This window comes from Sturnira hondurensis, unplaced genomic scaffold (assembly GCF_014824575.4).
Source record: "Sturnira hondurensis isolate 20B ecotype Veracruz unplaced genomic scaffold, ASM1482457v3 Scaffold0010448, whole genome shotgun sequence".
NCBI lineage: Eukaryota > Metazoa > Chordata > Mammalia > Chiroptera > Phyllostomidae > Sturnira > Sturnira hondurensis.
The window spans coordinates 7,515,567-7,539,004 of NW_028083079.1; the positions used below are offsets into that span (position 1 = coordinate 7,515,567).

Consider the following 23,438-nt stretch of genomic DNA (forward strand, 5'->3'; position numbering starts at 1 on the left):
GTAAGATTTTGGGGGGTTGTGTATATGAAGTAAAAGTAGGGAGATGAGATTTTCCAATAGATCCGAGTCTGTTTATCAGTGTGCTCATTCAGCAAGCCTTTACAGAGCACTTTGCTGTGTGCCTGGCTCCGAGCCTTGCAGGATGTGAATACTGAGACACAGTGACCAGCCAGCTTGGGATCTGTGGCTGGTGCTCCTGTGCCTACAGGGGAAGGTCGTGTGGAGACATTTGGCTTTGGTCATGAAGGGGTGGGATGGTGGTGGGGGTGCTGCCTCAGGTTATCAGTCGTTCAGGGAGCAGCATCAGAGAAGGAGGGTTGGGAGATGAGATCAGGCCGCCTCTTCCAAGAGTGGATTCTCCCTTTATTGGTAACTTTAGAAGACCTGTGTTTCACTGTTCTCCTGTAGAGGAATGTTTCTTTATCTGGCTCCTTTATTTACCGTGGCCAAACCCTTCATACACCAGACCTAATTCCAAATTATTTTTGGCTATTAAAAGAAAAATCAAATCCTCTGTGCTACAAGTACGAAGTGCTGGAGCGAGGGCATCTGGGAGGAAGTGGAGGCAGAGTGACACCACTGGACTGCAAGATGAGGAGCCCAGTGTCCCCTCTTAACGCTGCCAGCAAGCGGGGGTGTGATGGGCGGGCCTCGCTCCACAGCCCCGGGCCCTCCGGGAAGACCGAGTGTGCTTAGGGCTGTGGCCTTACCCCACAGGTCCCTATAAACACAAGGAAGGGACTGTACTTGGTTATGTCACAGATCCCGGCCAGCTCCCATAGTCTGTGGCCAGAGTACCGTTTTAAGAATGCATTGTTTTAAGCAGTGGCCACACTGTTAGATTCCATGCACAGCCTCCCAAGGAAATGATTCATCTGCCTGTGAAAGTTCTGCTTTATCTTTGGACCTTACGGTTTCCCCTCATGTCCTTGTAGAACTAAGGCCATGTAGAAAATGAAACAGGTAAGTTTCTTAGGCACTCTTTCAAAACCGAAGCCAACCCTGAGAAAGAGAAATAGGCACGCCACACACCCCACTCTTTCGAATCAGAAGTTGAGGGAGGAACTCAAGGCTGAGAATTGGCCCCATGAGTCCAGGTGATGTGGACTGGCTCTAGGCAAACCTAAAATTTTTTGGAAAAACCTCATTTTTATGAACTCCACACTACCATGGCAACGAAAGTATCTCTTTTCCACACTGCTATCTTATCCTTAGGGTTGCACACCAGGCGGGTTATAATGCTGCTCGTGGTGAGGTGGGGCACTGTGGAAAATCCGTGTACCAGTGCACACCCTGGCACAGCGAAGAGCAGGACTGTGTCAGAGTGACCCTGGAGGGTGACAGGCAAGACAGCAGTGCGTCGGCAGTGATGACATCAACTCAGCCTTGGTCGGGGATTTGTGATTCTTTCCTTTGTACTCTGTGTGCGTAATAACCCCCGGCTGTTACCTTGTGGGCGAGATGCAGAGTTAGTTAGGAGGCTCAGCCGCGTCCTTCAGTCCCCGTTGAGGTGTAGTTGCCATGTGGTCTCAGCTTTCGGGGTGGAGACTCAGAGAGGTCAGGCCTGTTGCCCAGGGTCACATGGTAAGCAGGGCCGGGATTTGAACTGAGATCTTTCTGACTCCCAAGCCTATGCCTTTAAGCCTGTGTACCATTCTGCCTTTTCTGGGCACATACCAGCAGAGAGTCATTGCTCATTCCAGAACATGAGTGAGGTTGGTGTGAGTGTAGATACGAATGAGTTAAATTTATTTACTCATTCCAAATCGGCACTGGTATATTTTGAGTGTAAAATGTCAACTGGAATTTTTAATGTATAAAATCTTTCATCTGTCTTTACACCAATCTTTGCACAGACCAGCCCCCCTCCCTTGAGGATTTATTGTGGTTTTGATCTGTCTTGCCTCAAACCATTGAAATCTTTTCAAAGAAGCAGAGCTGTTTTCTTTTTATTTTTTCCTCCTCTTTGCTTTTTTCCTCCCGCAGTACACTGGTACCAGGAGTGGACATAGTTTGCTGTTCTGCTTGATCAAAGCACTCTGCACCAATGTAACTTCCTGATCTTACTGGTAACAGAACTAAATGTTTCCATGTTCTGCCAAGATGGGTTGCCAGTTATCGACAGAGGGCTTGCATCTGGTAATAATTATTTACTAATTCTGTTTACCTTTTGATCTGGTTTTCAGTGTACAGCTGCAGCTATCAAGGCTATAAGAGAAAGTGGAATGAATCTGAACCCAGAAATGGAAGGGACGCTAATTCGGGTACCCATTCCCAAGTAAGTGGGCTGACATGGATGTATTTTGAGGATGCAGTGGGGAAGTTGTTCTTGGAAGGAAACCAACCCCACGAGACTGTTAGGCTGATGGCTTGCTTTACCTGTACTCTTCATCCTGGAAAATCCCAACACCTTTTAAGTAAGGTCCAGTTACTGATTCAGAAATATTCACTGAGTACCCCACTCTGTACTAGGGGCTGGAGGTGCAGCAGTCAACCTGATAGGGCCCTTGTCTTCGTTAGTTTGCATGCTGGTGGGGAAGAGGGGGTCCATAAATAGATGAAGCCATTCCAGATGATGAAATGCTATGTGGGGAGAAAAGGCAGCGAGACCCTGCAGATGGGAATTGCTGGCGGCGATGGTGGCAGGGACATTTTTAGTCTGGGAGGACTCTTTAAGGGAGCACCCCTAGCTGAGAGCTGAATGATGAGGAGGAGTCATTCCTGGCTGTTCGGGCAGAAGGAACTGCCCGGACTAAGGCCCCAAGGCAGAAAAGCTCTCGATACTCGTAATCTTGAATCCGTGCTTCTTAAAGAGTTGTTTTTACATCAGTCCTTGCTTGTTGAAGAATTTTAGGCATAAGAAGAGACTATTGTTAATTATATAAACATTTAGACCTTAGACTTTTATTTATTTTTTCTTTTTTTAAAGATTTTATTTATTTATTTATCTTTAGAGGGGAAGGAGAGAGGGAGAGAAACATCAATGTATGGTTGCCTTTTGTGCGTCCCCTGCTGGGAGTTGGCCGGCAGGGAACTGGATTACAACCCAGGCATGTGCCCTGACTGGGAATCGAACTGCGATCCTCTGGTTTGCAGGCCCGTGCTCAATCCACTGAGCTACACCAGCCAGGGCTATAGAACTTAGACTTTAAATGAATAAAAATGTACAGTAGTTCTCCCCCTATATCCATGGTTTTGCTTTCATCATTTTTTACCCACAGTCAGCTGCAGGCCAAAAATATTAAATTGGAAGTTTCAGGAATAAACAATTCATAAGTTTTAAATTGTGCCCCATTCTGACTTGTGTAATGAAATCTCAGGCTGTCCGCTCCATCCCACTTGGGATTCGAATCATCCCTTTGCCCAGCGCGTCCATGCTGTGAATGTTACTCGCCCCTTGGTCACTCCGTAGCTGTCGGGGTCATTGGATTAGCGTCTCAGTGCTTGTGTTTGGTCACCTTCATTTTACCTGAGAGTGGCCTGAGGGTGTGAGAGTGGTCAGGCTGAGAGGCCGTGGAGCTGTAGCTGGAACTAGACCCAGGTTTAGTTCATTCCAAAGGCTCAGGATACACCCATGTTAGCAACAAGTATTAATCCCAAAACAGAGTCCAGGGACTTTCCCCGCTGAACCTTTTTCCTGCTTTATGACTAGAAAATGACCGTCTTACTCCCTTGTGTTCTCAGTGCGGTGTAAGCCAGAATTAATCCTCTCCCTTGAAATCATATGACTTGGAAGTGGTACAGCCTAGTGTAAGGATCAGGTAGACCCGGGTTCAAGTTCGGTGCGTGTTTGCTGGTTAGTTCGCTGACTTGCTCAGATGTTCTGCAAAAGTGTCACGTGCCAGGCTCTGTGCCCGATGCTGGAGACGTACAGACCTGATGTTTACCTCCTGGGAGCTCACAGGCCATCCTTGGTTTGCATTACCTGCAGCTTCCCTGTGGAACTTACTGTACCCACGGTTTACAAATGAAAAAATTCAGATTCAGAGGACCTAAGGGACCAGCTCAAGCCCACGTGGTCAGTAAGTGGCAGTCAGGACTTGAGTCCTGCGTCTCCTGTCACCAGGGTGCAGGCTCTTCTCTTGGACTCCCTGAGGAGGTGTGGAACCCTGGAAAGCAGCAAGGGCACTCACGGACCTCAGGAGCAAGATTTGCAAGTGGGATGGACAGTGGTTAGCTGGTTTGTTTTTTATTTCTCGCTTTCCTGTCTGAAATCTTGGAAAAGCTGCTTAACCTCTGTGAGCCTCTGTTTGCTCTTGTACTCGATGGAAGGGCTGCTCTCCGGGGCCTGCCAGGTCCCGTGTGGAGCCCACAGTTCTGTGAGCCAGGATTTATGCTGCCGCACACTCATTGCTGGCTTCAGTTCCTCCTAGCGTGGCCTGGCTGTGGATCCCATTTTCCTTTCGAAGATCTAGTTCACACAGTGAACGTGCACCTCTGTAGCCCCACTGGGCTCAACGATTGCCGTCGGTGCCGTGTATTGTATGTAAGTCTGAAGGCGCGAGCTTCAGGGTAGTTTAACTTGAGTTTCCAAAGACCTGGGGATCTGTTACATTATATTTTACATTATTTTATATTAGCTAATGGGAGTAATCCAAGAGAAAGTTGACGGACCAAAACCGCCTGCTCCTGCAAACCTCATTTTTTACATACTTTCTTCCCTTTGACAAGGTGGTAAGGTCATGAGGCCCTTTCCTGGATTGTACGTTTGGTAGTTTTCCAGATAAAAAATGAATGATCTGTTCTTTATTATGGAGGCTGTGTCATGTGAGAGGATAAAGGTTGATTTAGATGAAAAAGGACCAAGGTTTATATTTGGTTTTGGCAGTGACTTCCATTTGATTCTGGGCATGTCACCCTAGCAGCTTGCCGCCTTCTAGTTCCTTATTTGTAAAATAAGTAAAGTAATAATGATAGGTAGAGATTTGGTAGGATTTGTAGGAAAAAAATGGATTAAGGAGTATGATCTCCATAGAGGAAAGAAGCTATATAAATATAAGGTACTCATATTATTCTAATATACTTCGAATTACATATATATAAAACACACACAGGGCGGTACAAAAATAGGTTTACAGTTGTATGTGAAACAGAGTCTATCCTTGTATTATTAATTTATTATTATACTATTTTCCATACAAACAATGGTAAATCTATTTTTGCTTCACCCTGTATATACACACACAACTTGGGAGAAAAGGAAGGAGTGAGGAAGAGAATTAATATGTTGAGTACCTACTATGTGCCAGGAACCGTGCTTGACATACAGGGAAGGTGAAGAAAGAGTTAAACTTGTGCCTCCGTATTCCAGAAGCTTGCAGTGGGGCCCTGGCTCACCTGCTTTTCAGCTGTGTGGCAACAGCACCGTCCACACCCCTCTGAGTCTCAGAGAGCTCATCTGTTCAGTGTTTATAGGACGTGCCTAATACGGTTACTGGGCGGTTTCAGTGAGATGGTGTTTAGCAGGCACCCAGTTGGTGCAAATGTTCTTTCATTCACTCTCACATGTAAGTAGGGTCATCATTCCCTTTGAAGGATGAGGAAGCTGAGATGCGGAGAGGTGAGGCTTTGGCTCCGGGTCACACACAGCTGGAAACTGGCAGGGCTGTGAGGAGGAAACTCACACACCAGGGCTGACGTCAGGAGTCTGGGAGATAGGAGGGAATCAGTAGCATAACTTCCTAGGATCAGTTTCTGATTATAACATGTTGAGTTTAGTTCTAGGAAAATCTGCCTTTCCTGATTGATCGTGATTCTCCCTCTATCTAATGATACTCCACAAGTTTGCCTTTTTGCCTTAATTCCAGGTGCCCAGACTCAGTTTTATTTTCAGTTGCAGCAGATCTCAAAGAGTGCTTCACCCTCATTGCATGCCCTCGATCTGCATTTTCTCATTTAGAATTAGTCTACACAGTATGTGACTCTTATCCATAATCTGCCTTTGGTCCTTTTGGGAGGTAGGTGGAAGGTAAATCCCAAATCAGTAAGAGGTCAGACTGACTTACCATTGAGTCCTCTTTTCACAGCCTGGGGAAGCCAGCCCTGTGCGGCTGCCCGCGTGTCTCCCTCCCCACTGTCCTCAGGAGAAGGGCACCTGGCCTCTGGAGCTCCGGGTGTGTCTGTACCCGCTGGCAGCACGTGTAGCTCTGGTTTCCTTCCCTGGGCACTGGCCTTTCATTGAGAGAAGTCAGTCAGCCGACGGGTTCTTCGAACATTCCCTTCCATCAGAACTCACTGACATCTGTGGGACTGGATCTGGGGTGGTGGTTGTTCACCGCCTGCACCGAAGTTGCAGTGCCTGGCGGTGCTGTGCTGAATGCTGCAGTTTCTCTCCAAATTCTCACAGCACTGCTCGGAGGTCAGGGGGCTCTTCTCCTCCTTCTTTTTTAATATTTTATTGAGTTTTAGAGAGAGGGGAGGGGAGGGAGAAAGAAAGGGAGAGAAACATGGATCAGTTGCTTCTTGCATGTTTCCAACTGGAGACCTGGCCCCAACCCAGGCATGTGCCCTGACCAGGAATCGAACTGGTGACCTTTTGGTTCACAGGATGACGACGCTCAACCCATTGAGCCACACCGGTTAGGGCAGGAGACTCTTCTTATGCCCCTTTGATGATGAGAGACCTGATGTTCAGGGAAGTTAATGTCCAGTGCTGTATAGTTACTAAGTGGCACAGCTGGATTGGAACTTCAGTCTCTTTTACTGCCTTTTTTCCCCCGTCCTCGTCTCCTAGTAGAAGGCATGTCTCTGGCATGTCAGTCTTTTTACTTCTTAATCAGAGACCCTGAAAAGTTTTGAACATTCATTTATTTTGGCCAGATTTTGGCCTCCACCCTATTTTACATCTTCATTGTACCACCAAACAGGCAAACACACACCCTCTTACTCATTGTCTTACCGGGTGTCAGTGAGAAAACCATACAACACAGTCTGAGGCTGCTTTGGTGTGAGAGCACTGAGTTCGTGCCCAATTTCAAACAAACCTGTAAGAAGTCACAACTTCACCGGGAGAATAAAATTGCACGTGATCGACTCATTCTCTGCCAAAGTGGCATCTTTCCTTGATTGTCCCTCTCTCTCATTATTTTTTTTCCGCCCCACCCCTTCTCTCATAATTTTTTAAGCAATGTTTGCATTGCTTTTGTTTTAAGTAGATTTAAATAAAAAATGAAAATAACCCCATTCTATTCTCTATAGGGAACCACTTTTAGCACCTAGAATTTTTAGATTTTTTTTCTGTGCAAATTCAAACACATGTCTGTATCTCCTCCATTTTTCGTGGAATGTTACGGGATTATATTATACATACTGCTCAGCACTTTTTAAAAAGCTTAACAGTATGTCATTGCTTTCTCTGATGAGAGTTCTTCCCACTCTTTTTAAAGGATGCATAGTGTTTGCATTTCATATGCAGCATTAACTAGTTCCCAATTGCTGAATATCTTGGTTCTTCAGAATTTTTACTCTTTCATTCACAGTGTCATGATTGCCCAAGGCAGTTCTATTCTTCCGGGAGTGAGAAGTGGTAGCGAGGGGACTGTAACTGGGGAAGAAGTGAACGGAGCGTTGGGGCCTTGGTGTGGCTGTGGCTGTGGCTGCTTGATTGCCTCGGTGCTTGTTTGTGACAGCGTGCTGTGTGCCACCACCCTTCCTAGAGACGGGGACCTTTCAGGGCCAGGCTGCCATCTGCAACACACGCAAGGGACCCCTCCAGTGGTCCTCGGGCCTGAACTTGACATCACTGTCTTAGGAAAATTCATTGATATTTAGATGGCTCTCCCAGCTATACATGGCAGTAATGATATTAAACATACCGACTGTTTACTGAGTGAACTATGTTTTAGGGCCTATGCTGTATTATTCACTTCACTTCATTCTGTTATATTCCTTATTATTATTATTACTTTTAGCCCTCACCCAAGTATATGTTTATTGATTTTAGAGAGAGAAAGGGAGAGAAAGAGAAAGGTAGAAACATCGATGTGAGGGAGAAACATCAATTGCCCTCCCTCACTCCCCCGCCAGCCCTGACCAGGGATCGAACCCACAACCTTTTGGTGTACATGACAGTGCTCCAACCAACTGAGCCACCTAGCCCAAGGCTATTCCTTATGTTTTATTCATGAGCTAAGTAAGCCCAAGGCAGGTTAAATAACTTTCTCAAGTTCATTTAGCTAGTAAGTTAAGCAAAAGTTAAATATGGGTTCTTTTGAGTTCAAAGTCTGTTCTTAAACCTACGGACTTTTAAGAGCACTTTTTGTTTTGTGTTTGTTTTTGTAGCAAGGGGCAGCAATTAGTATTTTAAAATTTAATTATATACCAATTGAAACCATGTGGAACAGAATTTCCAAAGCTCAAATCAGGATGCGTAGTTTAAAAGTGAGTTTGTATACCATTTTCTAGTGTGAGAAGCAGTCTGGAATACAGGGTATTTGTTTTTAATCAGCTTTATTGATGATGTGTAGCTTACAAAAAATGAACCCATTTCAAGTGTACGTGACGGTGATTTCTGAAGACTCGGTGTCCCTGTAACCACACCTCAGGCACACACAGTCCCCTGTGCTCCTTTGCACGTCAGTCCTCAATCCTCCTCTGGCCCCTGGCAACAACTTAACTGCTTTTATGAAGACATAAAAATTTTGTGCTGAACTTTGAGACTTCTAGGACATCTATAAGTTTATGCAGTGGATTTGTTGAGGACCAACTGTGTGAGGCATGGTTCTAGACATGAGACGGAGCAGTGAACGAGCCATACGAAGCCTCTGCCCTGGTGGCACTTCTCCTGGGGAGAGGGACAGCGACCGGCACTGACCACCACGTGTGTCAGACCATCATCTTTTCCTCTCTGTGGACAAAATCAAGTCTGTGAGAAGAAGTAAAGGATGTCTTGCATGGAGGTAGTGGGGATGGTGCAATTTAAGTGGTGTGTCCACGGAATAGGGGACGGTGGCCCTTGAGCAGAGACCTGAGGATGAGAGAGAGGTCTGCCCACATCCAGCACTAAGGCAGAGGAAGGAGCAAAGGCCCTGAGGTGGGCGTGTGCCTGGGATGTTCAGGAGCAGCAAGAGTGCTGACATGGCGGTAGCGGAGTGGCGGGGGCCGGGTGGGGGTGGTGGAGGGAGAAATAGGAGATGAAGCCAGAGTGGAATGGGGAGGCCAAGATCGTATAAGGTTTTTGTATTGGGCAGGGTTCTGCAGAGAAACAAAACCAACAGGATGTAAAATAAAGAGACTTGTTATAAGGAACTGGCTTGTGCGATTATGGAGGCCGCCAAGTCCCAAGGTCTGCACTCAGCAAACCCAGCAGACCTGGATCCTCCTTCGGGGTTTATGGGTGAGGACGCTGAGTATGTACCAGCAGAGGAGGTGAGGGAAGTGGCCAGGGAACTAGGATGATGCACGGTCCTAGGATCCTAGTGAAGGGTATCAAGGAGGAGGGGTCCCGCCAATACCGAGTACGCTGATGGGTCACAAAGAGGAAGTTGGAGACATGATCGCTGGATTCAGCAACCTGATTTATGTATCAGTTACTGTCCAGGTGTGAAGGAAAGCACAGGGGCTTTGGGGCTAGGCAGACCTAGGTTCAAGTCCCTCTTGTCACACTCTGGGTGTGGCGGCTCAGCTCCTCTGAGAGGCAAACCCCAGGACAGAACGAGATGCATGGGAGAGTTATTGGAGGAGAGGCCGGTGAGAGCTGGGGTGCAGGTCTGCCCCCCGTGAAGGAAGGAGAGGGGAGGGCTAGGCAGAAGGGCACTCATGCCACGTGCACCTCTGAGGGTCAGCCAGGCTGCTGGGCGCTCCTGGTGAGCGGCCCCCATCAGAGGCATCCCTCTGCGTGTGTGGTCACTGGCTGGTAGCAGCCCAGGGGACGTGCCCATTGCAGTGAGGTGAGGCAGGTCGCCTAATTTTTTTTAAGCTTTAGCTTCTTTATCTGTAAATGGGGAATACTTTTTATGGTTTTGAGAAGTAATGGGATATTACATCTGAGGCTCCTGGTATGAGGCCTGGTGTGTCAGGCCTCATATTTTTTTAAGTATTTTTTAATACTCAAAAAATATTAATTCCTTTACCTTACGGTATTTGTCATCATTTAATTCTTCTGGTTAAGGAGTTTTGTTTTGTTTTTAAGATTTTGTTTATTTTCAGAGAGGGGGAAAGGAGGGAAAGAAACATGATGTGGAAGAGAAACATCTGTGGTTGCTTCTTGCACACCCCCAACTGGGGACCTGGCCCGCAACCCAGGCCTGTGCCCTGACTGGGAATGGAACTGGCGACCTGTTGGTTCATAGGCTGGCACTCAGTCCCCTGAGCCCCACTAGTCAGGGCTAGTTAGGAGTTTTTGAAAACTTTTTTTTTCTGATTATTTGGAGTAAAAACAATTATATTTTATTTCTGTATACTGATTCATCTTTTAGTTCTTAACATTCTTTTTCCCTCTCTTCCTCACTGAGTCCCTCCCCCAACCCATGTTCATTTTTAACCCCTATCCTTTCCTTCATTTTTAGGGGTGAGAGGAGTTGAGTCATTATGTTGTAATTATCTTGGAGTTTGAGTTGCTCGGGAACACTGTAGATTGATTGTTAATGAGCACTTGGTTTGTTCTTTGAATATGAATTACGGTGAACCAGACCTCCTGGAAGATGTCTCCCAAATACGAAAATGTGATGACTGGTCCTGCCTGTGGTGTGAGATTCATGTCTGGTAAGACCGAGGGACCTTGGTTCTAGACTCCCTTGGCCCACTGACCTGCACCCCAGGCCCTCCCAGTAGTTGGGTAATTGCCATCATCATCTCTCACTTTCCCTTCTGGTGTTGTCTTGGGTGATAGACCTATGCCTGGACTAGACGCCTTCCTTTGGACCCTGTTCCCAGGTGACTAGCGTGAAGGAGAATGCTACCTCCGATTGAACCATGGAGTTGCACAGAAAATGGTAAAAAGCCCTGAGTTATCATTCCCCTGGCCTGAGTTTTCTCTCTCAGGTGTTTTCTCCTGACATGTGCTGACGCACAATTTCTTGTGGATGATGACCAGGTTTTTCCAGGGACAGCAAGTTGGGTGTGGCAGGGCAGGAGACCCCCAGGCTGAGTTCAGTAGAGGGTGGCTGCTGTGCAGCCTTGGAGAGCCAGAATTGATGTGCAGAGGAGCCAAGATTACAGTCAGAAAACTCTAAAAGAAAGCCAATAAAAAGAGTTATGTAACCCTAGGCCAGTTCTTTCAACATGCTGAGTCTCAGTTTCCTCTTCTGTAAAATGGGCCAGTCGCGGAGTTACTTGGTGAAATGCCTGGGAAGGATGGAAGGGACAGGGAGTGAATAGACAGGGAGAGCCTTCAGACTGGTGCAGGGCTGACACCTGTGAATAAGGGACATACGTTCAATAAATGAGAGAGGATGTTATTCTTAAATGGCCATTATCAGATGAGCTGTGGGATTGATGACTCCAGTGGCCTTTTCTGCGCATGCGGGGATCGCCCAGAGTGCGTCTCCCAGCTGAGGAGCCCGAGGCATGCTGCCAGTCATTAAGTTCTCCGTCTGGGGAGAAGTCCTGTCCGGCGATGACAGCCAGATGGGCACAGAGATTTTTAACAGCTGTATTAACAGATAATCCGCCCACTGAAAGTATAGAGTTTTAGGACATTGTTTTCTCCTCCCACAAAGAAACCTGCCAGCAGTTACTTCCCATTTTACTGCCACCCCCTCCCCCGGCTCCGGGCAACCACGGGTCTGCGTTCTGACTCTCGACGTCACTCCTCCAAACAGTCTGTGCAAATGGAACCTGCGGGGTGTGGGGTTCGGACCGGCTTCCTCACCGTGACACCTTTAAGGTTCATCCTTGTTGCAGTACTTTATTCTTTTTTATTGCTAGGTAGTGTCGTGTGGCTATACCACACTTTGTTTATTCATTCATAAGCTGAAGAACATTTGGGTTGTTTCCACTTTTTGGCTACTGTGAGTAATGCTGCTAAGGAACATCATTGTGCCAGTTTTTCTGTAAACGTGTTTTCGGTTCTCTTGGGTATGTGCACATGAGTGGAATGGCTGGTCGTGTGATAACTCGATTAACTTGTTGAGCATCCGCCAAACTTTTCCTCAGGGACCGCACATTTTACACTTCCTCCGTAAGGGCTCCAAGTGCTCCATCCTCTTGTCAACACTTATTGTTTATTATCATTATTATTCTTACCATCCTAGTGGGTATGACATGGCATCTCCGTCAAGTTTTGATTTGCATTTCCCTGAAGACTACTGAAGTTGAGCATTTTTTCATGCATTTGTTTGCCAAATGGTATATCTTTAGAAAAATATCTATTCCAGTCCTTCACCCAATTTTTAATTGGGTTGTTTGTCCTTTTGTTGAGTTGAATGAGTTCGTTACATATTCTGGATACTAGAATCTTATCAGATATATGATTTTCCTCTCTTTTTTAATTGTAAGAAGAATACACATTTATTACAAAAATTCAAATTCTACAGAAAAATGAAACTGTTTACTCTTCTGCCAGTATTCTTCCCAGAAGTAACTGTTGATAAGTTTAGCATATATCCTTCCAAAATTTAAAAAAGAGCGCATACAAACATATAATTCACATAAACAGGATTAAGTATCTATGGTACTACAACTTGCTTTTCCGCATAACAGCACCTTATACAACTTTTGTGGGGAGCTCTTTGCTTTTGTGGCCGAAGAGAAGTCCCCTTTGAGATGGCTGTGACGCAGATGAGGAGACTGGGGGGTCCACATAAGTGATTTGCTCAAAGTTACCGATTAGCCGTTGGAGGAGTCATTATTCAAATGGAATCTGTTTCTGAAGCCCCCGTTCTTGCCACACGATCACCTTGCTCCCTGGGATGCTGCCCTGGACCGCCGCCTCCCGCTCTGTGGCCTCCTTGTCTCACTGCCACATTGCCCCGTGGAGCTTGTGTCGGGAGTCTGGTGTCTAATGTGCACATTCCAGGAAACGCGCCCCTTTTTGCAACACCTTCACACATACAACCTTTGGCCATCCCGAAAGGAAAAGAGAGATCAGAGGAGAATGTCCAACGATTGAATTTGGACCGGGCAGCTGCATTTGAGCAATTGCAGCTGCTTGTCCAGCCCGTTCATTCCCACTGCCTGCTTGTCGAAGCTGCTGTCTCAGGGCCATTCATTCTGCTAATTGAGTTCCATCCAGCGCCTTCCAGGCCTGGGCACACCTCTGTGCAGTTGAGGAGGCTTGCCTTCTCCTCCCGTGTTGCTTCCCTCCTGTCCTGTGGCTTTCTAGAAGCCACTCTTCCTATTTCAGGTCCCAAGTGTGTGGAATGGGGAGTGCGGGCTGAGGAGAAAGGTGCGGCCCACACCTGTGCAGAAGCTGCACCCAGAGGACAGGCCGCCCCTCTCCCTGCCCACTCTCTGTTCTCCACCCTTTGTGTTTTGCACCTGTTTCCAGAACCCGGCCATCAATAGCTGGGAGTCAGGTCCCTAGTCCATTGCTGTTCCCTGTGGGTTTCCTCTCTTCTCCCCACTGCACTGGGACTCTCAGGGGAGCTGGAGGAGTGGTCATGAGCAGAACTTGGCATGAGAGTGTTGCTGTTCCCGTTACCACTGCTAGTGAGAACAGCTGCTTCGATGGGCCTGGCACTGACCGGGGAAGTCCGGAATTCGAGAGTCAGACTGCCCTGGGCTCAAATCCCAGGTCTGCGGGGAGCTGGTGTGGCCTTGGGCAGGCCACTCGATCTGTCTGAGCTTCCCTTTTCTAGTCCGTAAAGTTCTGGTAATAGTGCCACCGACCTCCTGGGAGTGTTGGGGAGACGCATGGGGCTAACGCGCACAGAACGCGCCAGCTCAGGGCCTGGCACATGGCGAGAGCTCTGCAGGTGTTAGTTATTGAAGGGGAACAGGTGGCACGGGGATCGGTTGTCTGCAGATGTAAGCGGGCCCTTACTGTGACAATAAGATCTCTCCTTGTTTCCGCGTCTTGCTTTCTTCCTAGCACTTACGTGTCATTTTGTATATTTATTTGTCTTCTCTCTGTCTCCTTCACTAGACTGTGAATAGGAGGAGCCGTGTCACTTTGTTCACATATGTAGGCAGAAGCTGTTATTCGTATGTACCAGCTGTAGCGCTGGCCCCTGGGACAGGTCCCACCATGTGGGAAGGATGCAGTGATGTGACCGGTGTCGACCCGGTCAGTGAACACGCCCACTTGCTACGTGCCCGCCGCTGTCCCAGGCGCAACTGTCATGTTAACTCACATCTTCACAAGCCTTTCGAGGTGGGTGTGTTGCCCTATTACAATAAAGAAACTGAGTCGCAGGCGAATGGAGTTCTTTGTGCCCAGTGTCACACCGTTAGGAAGCAGAAGAACAGGCAGTCCTCTCGGAGCCAGGGCGTGCGGCTGCCACACTGTCCTCTCCCTCAGCAGGGTGCGTCACTAGTGTTTTTGTGACTAGTGATATGATTAACAGCTTTAAAATAGTCAGGACCTACAAATGCGAAGTTCTTTAACCATCATCTCTCATTTGCTCCCAACACTCACTGTGGAAGAAAGGTAACATTTATTACTCCCCCTCCCGCCCCCACCAAACACTTGAAGGGACCAAGAACAACTGGTGTGTACTGAGCACACCATCATGTGCTGGCACAGTCCCACTGAGTTAATAGGGCACGTTTGCCAGATGGCCCAAGCAAAGAGGTAAAATTACTTGCCCAGGGCCCTGCAGCTAAGAAATGGTAGTTCTGGGCCTCGTACCTGTGCAGTCTGGCTTCAGAGACAGTTCCCCTCCTTTTAGGTTCAGAGAGGAGAAGTTCACTTCCACAGGCACCCACGTCTTCTGCGAGGGGCAAGGCTGGGATTGTAAATCCGTGGCCCCCATGCCTGTGCTCTTTTCCTGAACTGTCGTGCTGAGGGGAGAGTTGCCTTCGCTTATCCTTGGGTATCCATTCCTTCTGGGGTGACAAGCAAGGAGAAGATGAGCGACTTAATCGAGGTCGCTCGGCTGAGAGTTTGGAGTTCAACCTGCGTTCTCCTTCCGTTACGCTGGACCGTGGTTCAGCGTGGTGTGTCTGACGTAGCCAGGCCTGTCACAGGCCAGTCCTTGGAGGGCAGGCAGCCAGTTGCGTCCCCAGAGAGACCTGAAGTTCTGCTGGTGGTAGAAGTCCTTTCAGAGGAAAGCTGAGGGGGTGGAGCATAAGGAGCAGGCAGGTCGGGGATTGTGCACCTAGAAGTGTAGGAAGTCTGGCTCTGCTACACAAACAAAAACATTTCCTTCAGGCTCACGGCCCAAGACACTGGGCAGCGCCCATCAGCAAACAATAAAGCAAGGCCTGTGCCTGCTGTCGACTGCAGGCTGATGCTTCTGCTGAGGGGATGTCTCCCCGAAGCCTGGTGGGGCGGTGGCAAGCTTTCTGTCCCTGGAGCTGTCAGAGATACTTTTGATGGGCAGTCCTGGGAATGCAGCTGCCTTCCCCCTCGGCCTGTCTCCCACAGCTGCTGTTGTAGAACTCGGGCCTCCACTGCCCCGGCCACCCGCTGCTCCCCTCCGACCCCGTTCTTTCCCTCTCTGCTCACTGCCCACTCAGCAGCCCCAACTCTGAGTGACTAAATCCTGTGGCTCTCTCCCTCCCTCACCACTCACATCCTATTATCCCTACCTCCTGGAGATTCTGTTAAAAATAAGGATGCAGCCGTCCTGAACTGAGCTTCTACAGAGCACACACACTGGCAGGGTCTCAAGCCCTTGTCACCATCGTTGCACGTAATCCCTGCTTTCGCCCTCTCAGTAACATTCTTACTCCGGTTTGTACGTGAGGCAACCGAGTCTGGCGAAGTGGAGAGCGTGCTTACAGTTCTGAAGCTAACAAGTGGCAGAGCTGGGACTTCTGGCTTTAAAGCACATCCTTTCTACCTTTTAAAGTCTTGTTTAAGTGACCAAAGGTCCTCATGAAGTCAAGTGCTGACATATTCTAACAGGTTTTTACAGTAATTGCCCAAGCTGCGCATGGCTTCCTCTCACAGACACCTGGCAGATGGCCTTGTACGTGCGCCCTAGTCTCGCTGAAACAATAGGAAATACCCTTTCAGTCGGTGGGATTCTCTGCCGTGTGAGTTACCAGCAGGCCATGCCCTCGGCTTATTGCTCACGGGAACGTGCTCAAGGAATTCTGCAGGAAGGCTCCATCCAGGATGTTACGGGAAGACCCGCCTGGTGAGCTCGTACAAACAGAGTGTGACCCTGGCCAGAAAGCTCCTGCCGGGCTGGCCCTGAGCTCCCGGTGCTGCCTGGAGGCCCCTGGGCAGGCGCGTGCCACATGCTCAGGTCTGCTGCTGTCTTCACGAAACACAGGTCTGATCCCGTTTCCTCTGCCTCACACAGACAGCTGCGGCACTCTCTGTGTGCTTAGGGACAGTCCACCAAGACACTTTTCCCCAACCTTTTATAGCTGGGGTGAGACAGACATAAAAAATGTTGCCATTTTAGTCATTTTTACGGGTCTCGTTCAATGGAATTCAGAACATTCGCATTGTTGTACAGCCAGTCTCCAGGACTCGCTTCAAGTTGGAAAACTGAAACTCTGCACCCATTAAACAAAACCCCCCCACTCCCCAACCCCCCAGTTCTCGATGATTGCTCTTTTCCCTTCTGTATCCGTGAATTTGACCCTTCCAGGAACCTCATACGAGTAGAATCATATAATAGTTGCCCATTTGTGTCGGGCTTCTTTCACTTAGCATGATGTTTCCAGACTCAGCCATGTTGTAGCATGAATCAGAATTTCCTTTTTAAGGGTGAATACTATTCCTTTGTGTGTATGTACCGCATCGTGGAACCATTTATCTGCCGATGGATCTGCTCAGACTCAGCATGACCTTGAAGGGCCTGTGGGCATAGTCTCACCCTTGCTGGCCTCCCAGCCTCCTTGTTTGAAATGGTCTCCTTTCCCCGTTCTGCACTGTGGCCACGCTGCCTTTTCCAGTCTCTGGAGAGCAGGGCCCTTGTCCTCACCTAGAAAAGTGCCTCCGCTTTGCAGAGGCCATCCTGTCAGGTGGGGAGGGTCCTCCCCTAGCCCGGCCACTCACCCGCTTCCTAACTCATATGTCACTTGGCACAGTTGTCTCCTCACGATGTTCCTGGAGTCCCGCAGGGAGAGCTTACAGACTGCCTTTCCCTGCTCCTTATTTTCGTGGGACTCTCTACACCTTTATTTGCTCCTTGTGGCTAGCGTATTGACTGACTGTGCGTATGTTTGCTTCGTAATTGCCGTTCTTGCCATGCTGTAGACTCAAGGGTGTTGGAAGCTCTATCCCTAGTGTCTGGCACAGCGGCTGGCACATAGTAGGTGCCCGGTGAAGAGCTGTAGAAAGAAACTGTAAACTGAGTGAACAAATGGACACTGAAGAAAGAAGATTTCAGGGCTATATGCTGGGAGCATTTGTGTTTTAAAATGTACATGAGATACTAAATTAGGCCTCAAAAAGTCCTCCTACTGAAGCGCAGATTGTTTGCCCTACCATCTCTCTGTTGATAAAAACTTCCATGGATAAGCTCGTCGTCACTGGGCGATGCCTCGGTGGTTGCCGAAACGTGAGTAACAGTTGCAGCAGAGGCAGCTCACTCTCTGAGGATTTACCTCCTGCCAAGCTTTGTGTGTGTACTTCCAGGGATCGTCTCATCTAACCCTCACAGTAACCCTGAAAAGTAGATGCTATTTTGTCGGTTGTTTTCAATTTCTGCTTCTAGATGCCATGATCAAAACTCAGAAATCTTTTAAAAAGATTTTATTTATTTTTAGAGAGGGAAAGGGAAGGGGAGAGAGAGGGAGGAAAACACCCATGTGAGAGAGAAACATTGATCAGTTGCCTCTTGCATATGTCCTGACAGGGGATCGAACCTGCAATCCAGGCATGTGCCCCAACTGGGAATTGAACTGGTGACCTTTTGGTTTGCTGGAGGACACCCCGCCAACTGAGCCCACCAGTAGGGGCAAAGCTCAGAGAGTTTAAACAGCTTGCTAAGGTCCCTCAGCCAGTAGGTGGTGGCTCAGAAGTCCAGCGTAGTGGGGGTGGAGCTCAGCTTCCTGGGCCGCCCCACCCCAGTGCCCTTTTCCTCTGTCGCTGAACAGCTCTTGTTTTATCTGCCTTGGTTTTCTCTGAAACCAGGGCTTTGTGGCTAAAGGAGAGTTTGAAAGCTCGGCCTCCTGAACAAATTTGGCCCTGATGCATCCTTTGTAGTCTCGTGCCCTCCTGCCAGTATATTTCTTACGGTGCTTCCCTTTCCTTTCTCCTGCAGCTGACAAGTTTCTCTGCATCTCCTAGGTACTTCCAAATCTCAAGGCAGTACAAGTTGAACTTGCAGCGTGCCCCTTCCCCAGAACGTCTGTCCCTCTGTCCTAGCAGCAGTTGGCCCCTTTCCAGGTAGTGGTTGACAGTTTGTCTCCACCACTGGACTGAGTCCCTGGAGAAGGTGGCTCAGGCCTGCTTCCTCTCTGGAGCTCCTCAGCGTGACCCAGGGTCTGGCACGGATAGCAGGGGCCGCGGCCAGCGCTCGCTGACCCAGCACACGCCAGGCACAGAGCGGGCGCTCGGAACCTGCTGACCGAGTCCAGAAGCCTGGAATACAAACTAGCGTGTACTCACAGAACCCAGTGACTGCAACATGGAGACGATCGACGTATTCATCACTGGCTTGGAAAGGCATTAAAATAGTTCCATAATATAGTGTGTTTCTTTTCTAAAACAGATGTGCCTTGGTTCATGAGAAAGCAATTAAGTGTGTTTGATTAAAATACTCATAAATGCTATCATTTACTCAAGGCTACTATATGCTGCTGCCTTTATTGGTACTTTATACATGTTGTGACTGCTTCTCCCAATACAATAGGGTATGAAGATGTTTTTAATAACTTCACCTCTGAGATGAGGAAACCGAGGCTCAGAAAGAACTGAGCGGCTGCCCGAGCACAGTCGGCGTCTGAGTGGCGGATGCGGGACGGAACGGGACTGTCTGACCTCAGAACTGCTGCCTTTCCACCCCCACTGCTTCTGGTCTTATAGTGGAGATGCCTTTTAGCTCAGGGCCCCAGACGCAGCCCCTTCAGTGCCAGGCACCCTCCCCCCCGGTCTCCCCTCCTCACCGTGCCCCCCTCTCCGTTTCCTTAGATGCTGCCTCTGTACCTGCTTCCTGAAACTGGAGTATTTTTGTCAGCATCACTAATTGGACACGGTTGCGTGTGGAAACTGTCTGGTGTTAACAGTGTAGTGATGTCACATTTATATGAATAAATACAAAATGTACTTTATTAAGGCCACGTTACACATGCTGTGATTTTGTTTTCTTTATACTGCCTTTTACTCTTAAGACTTTTTTGAGCCCCAGTTTATATATGTTAAATGTATGGGTTTTTTTCTTCGTGTAAAAAATAAATAAAACAATGTAGTGAAAAGGATGCTGATGAGATTAAAACACTTTTTTATTAAAGATTGTCTAAACAGTAGGATACCTACGCATTTCAAATTATATATGAAATATAAGATTGGAATACTTCTCGTTAGGGAGTTGAAGAGGTTTCTTACAGACCTAGGTTCATTTATTTTCTGCCCCTCCTAGTATTTCAGCAGGATTAAGTTTTTTGAATCAGTGGATCAAGTTTTAATTTTCCTGTTCCTTCCTTATACTGACATATGCTTTGGCAGAACAAAAAAGAGACCTAAACATGTCAGCATGATTTTTGTTCAATGAATTAAAAACCATAAAAGTAACAAGATCTGATCCAAATCCCTAAACTCCTGACATGGTGGTTTTGTCCTTTTCAGCCCTAAGCTTCATGTTACTGACTTTGAAAAACCTTCTGCCTGGAAGCAGAAGTAATGGCAGCCGTGCGTAATTTATGTGCAGTGGATGACAAGGGGCAGGCAGCCTGGGGTCGTGGAAAGAACACGGGCCAGAAGGATCTGGATTTGAATCCTGCTCTGTTGCTCAGGCCCACGGGCACGTTATTTAGCCTCGTGTGCCTCGGTTTCCTCCTGGCAGAATCGGGGTGTGAGAATCCAGTTTGAAGAGCTGTTGTGAGGATTGGCAAGGTGACATACCGTAAGGCACTCACCCGGCACAGCATGGCTTACCCGTGGTAGTGATGAGGACCGTTTTTATTTTGAGAATACCTTCAATTAGCTGAATCCAGAAAGATTTCCTTATAACACAGCTGTCTACTTTGTCTTCAGAGCATATTCTTTCTCAGACTTTTCAAGTTTTCTTCTCATCGTATCAGGGAAAAAATACCAGGCGGACGCCACTAAGTGTTTAACGCCTGCCACTGTTTCACGTGGAACATGGACCCACAACTGGGTGTTGTCTTTACTGAGCGAGAGCAGCCGATCTGAGGGTCAGGGGCTAGGTGCTCAGGACGTCCATTTCAGAACCCAGGGACAGAGGACTTCGGTCATACTAGGACCATTGGCTTTGAGACAGGGCAGCCTGGGTTTGACTTTGTGTAAGATACCAGACTTCTTTGGGTCTCACTTTTTCATCTGTAAAATAGAGTTCACGATCTTGTGAGAGCCTCCATGACGTGGGTTTCCAGCCTCTTGTCCCGTCACTCTCTCCTTTGTCATCTGCACTCCAGTCAGTTCCCCAAGTGGAACGTGGTCTCCGAGGCTCAGAGCCTTTCCACCAAGGTGTTTTCCCATGGGAGTGTCCCTTTGCCGTGTCAGGGCTGGCAGCTTGTACCCATTCTTCAGGTCCTCGCGCCGTCTGCTAGTCAGGATCGGATGGGCTCTGCTGTAGTAACAAGCAGCCCCCCGACCTCCGTGGCTCACACAACCTTCGTTCTTGCTCATTCTGCATGGTGGACACTGTTCATGATAGTCTGGGACCCAAGCTGGTGGCCGTTCCATAGGCACTCACTGTGGCCAGCGGAACCTGGTGTGGTGGGGCTCACACTGGCTCTTCAAGCTTCTGCCCTGAGGTAACACTGAACTTCAGACCGGATGGGAAATGCATTCCTCCTGGAAGGAATGAGGACTAGAATACCAGTGAGCAGACCCAACAACTTCCACATTTAGATATTACTTCTCGAGAAAAACCTTCCCTTACTGCCCACTCCCCAAACTCGGACAGAAACTGGCGGGTCAGGGGGCTGCTTTTGTGCCTGGTGCTTCCCCACATCCCCGCCCACAGCAGTCCTCACACTCCATTGTCACTTTCTCCTTCCTGACCGCTCTTTCTAGCTAAGCTCCCGAAGAGCAGGACAAAGGTTCGTCACGTTCATCCTCGTGCCCGCTGTGCCCAGCACTGGTTGTGACAGGTAGCAGACCTCAGTGTGTACAGGACGAAGAATGAAGGACAAACCTATTGGCCTGCTGTGCTGGGCTGTTGTGCTGATTAAATGTGAAATAGGAATAGTAATAACTGCCCCGTACAGTTGTTGTAGGGATCCGCATATGAAGTGCCCGCCCTAGTGACGGACGGAGCAGGCCCTCCGTGCCCATTGTTGTTACGGTAAGGATGCCAACAGAAAAACAACGGACATTCATGAAGCACGTCTAATGTGCCAGACGTTCTCAGGGGCCTTTGTGGAGGTTACCGGTGCACAGGTTCTCACATGTCACGTTGGGACTCATGTCACATCTTGGTCAGTTTTAAGGTGATTCTCAAGTCATTTGGTATAATAATAGTTAAGATTCTGGAGGTGCTACTTATTTGTTCGGGTGCATTAGAGATTTGGAGATGATGTGCCAGGGTCAGTGCCAAACACCACATCTCGTGTAGTCTTCACACCGCCGCCTGAGACAGGTACCGACGGTTCCCATCGTGAAGACAGGACTCTGAGGCGAGGAAGCTGGATTCGCTTCTCGTGTGGCATGGCTAGGGTTTGGCCGTCCATCTGCCTCGCCTCCCTGGCTCACGGGTGTAAGAAGTGCTCTTTCTGGCTCTCCCCAGCCAACTCACCAGGACTTCCCTTGACCCTGCGCACTCCATGGGCCCGTGTCAGGAACGTGAAGCTCATCTGCCATCAGAGAGTGAGGTTACACACCGCTGAGCTAATGGACAGCGCGATTCTAGATTCTTGGCCAGCAGTTAATGTAGAGGACGATTTTATTGACCCCTCTTTTGTCTTTTGTCAGGGTAACCAGGGAGCACAGGGAGATGCTGGTGAAACTGGCCAAACAGAACACCAACAAGGCCAAAGACTCTTTACGGAAGGTTCGTAGCAACGCGATGAATCAGCTGAAGAAATCAAAGGACAAGGCCTCAGAGGACACCATTCGACTCATAGAAAAACAGGTACTGCTCCCAGCAGATGTAATGCTTGTGTGTCTGATCCAGGGAATCTCTTGTTCATGTCCGAAGTGAAGAAAATGAAGACACAGGACTCCGGGTCTTTCACTGATGTGATTCTCGTTGACCGAGTCTCTGGCCTGGGCCTCGCCCCCTGCGGGACCCTGGGAATGGGGAGGAGGAGGAGGTCTGTCGGTCTTTTCCAATGCACCAGGCTCTGCTGAACACTTCGCATCACTTCGTTTACGCTCGTTGCTACAAAGCTGTGAGGCATAGGCAGTGAGGAGACAGGTTCAGAGAAGCTGAATAACTTGTCCAAAGCCACACTGCTGGCAGATGGTGCAAATGGGATCCAGACACGGGCAGGCGGGTTTCAGAGCTGTGCACCACTGCGCTCCTGCCTGTGGTTGGTTGTCTGGGTGCCGAGAAGTGAGAACCTCGGTGTTCGTAGTGTGCGGAGTAGTGGCGCTTGTACCTGTCTTAAAGGAGCTGCTGGGGTGAAGCAGTGAGGGGCAGGGGAGGGTAGGCTGCACGCGCAGAGGTGTGGTGGTGTCAGAGAACACTGTTCGGTGAGAGAGTCCTGAACCCTGGCTGAGAACTGGGGAACAGAGAGACGAGGCCGGCCATGGTCTTGTGTACCAGGTTGAAGAGTTTGCACTTTACCATGGTCAGACGTTCCCACGTTGGCTGTGGCATCTTTCCATGGCCACAGTAACGCTGCATGACACACCATCGCGAAAGTTGGCGATCTGCAACATCAAGCATTCGTTCTCATGCTCACATCAGGGGGTCAGCCGGGATGTAGCTGTTGTATGATGTGTTCAGAGGGCTTGGCTCCATATCTTTGACTGGGATTAAGTTGGCTTTACATATCCGTCCATCTTCTGGATTCAGCAGGCTTCCCAGGGCATCTTTGCATGGCAGCTGTGGACACCAGGGGCATAACCCCAACCACTCAAGTGCATTTTTAAGCACCTGTTCCTGTCACATCCCATTGGCCAAGGAAATCACAGAGGCCCAAGCCCGTTATCACTGGGCAGGGAAGTATTTCTGTGCATGGAGGCCTGAAGGAGGGAGTGAGTATTTTTTTAACAATAATCTAATCCACCACAACATCATAATCACTTGAGGATCTTACAAAAATACAGGTTTCTGGGACCCTGCTCCCAGAGATTGAGTCAGTGA

General features: G+C 48.6%; 1 protein-coding gene across 2 annotated transcripts in view; it reads left to right on the forward strand.

Moving 5' to 3' along the window:
* MRRF (mitochondrial ribosome recycling factor) overlaps positions 1 to 23,438 on the forward strand; it is a 50,117-nt gene that overhangs the window by 17,831 nt on the left and 8,848 nt on the right. For both annotated transcript variants that reach the window (XM_037059212.1, XM_037059213.1), the window contains 2 exons: positions 2,187 to 2,278; positions 22,100 to 22,259. In XM_037059212.1, coding sequence (XP_036915107.1) covers positions 2,187 to 2,278; positions 22,100 to 22,259 — 252 coding nt within the window. The remainder of the gene's footprint in view (positions 1 to 2,186; positions 2,279 to 22,099; positions 22,260 to 23,438) is intronic.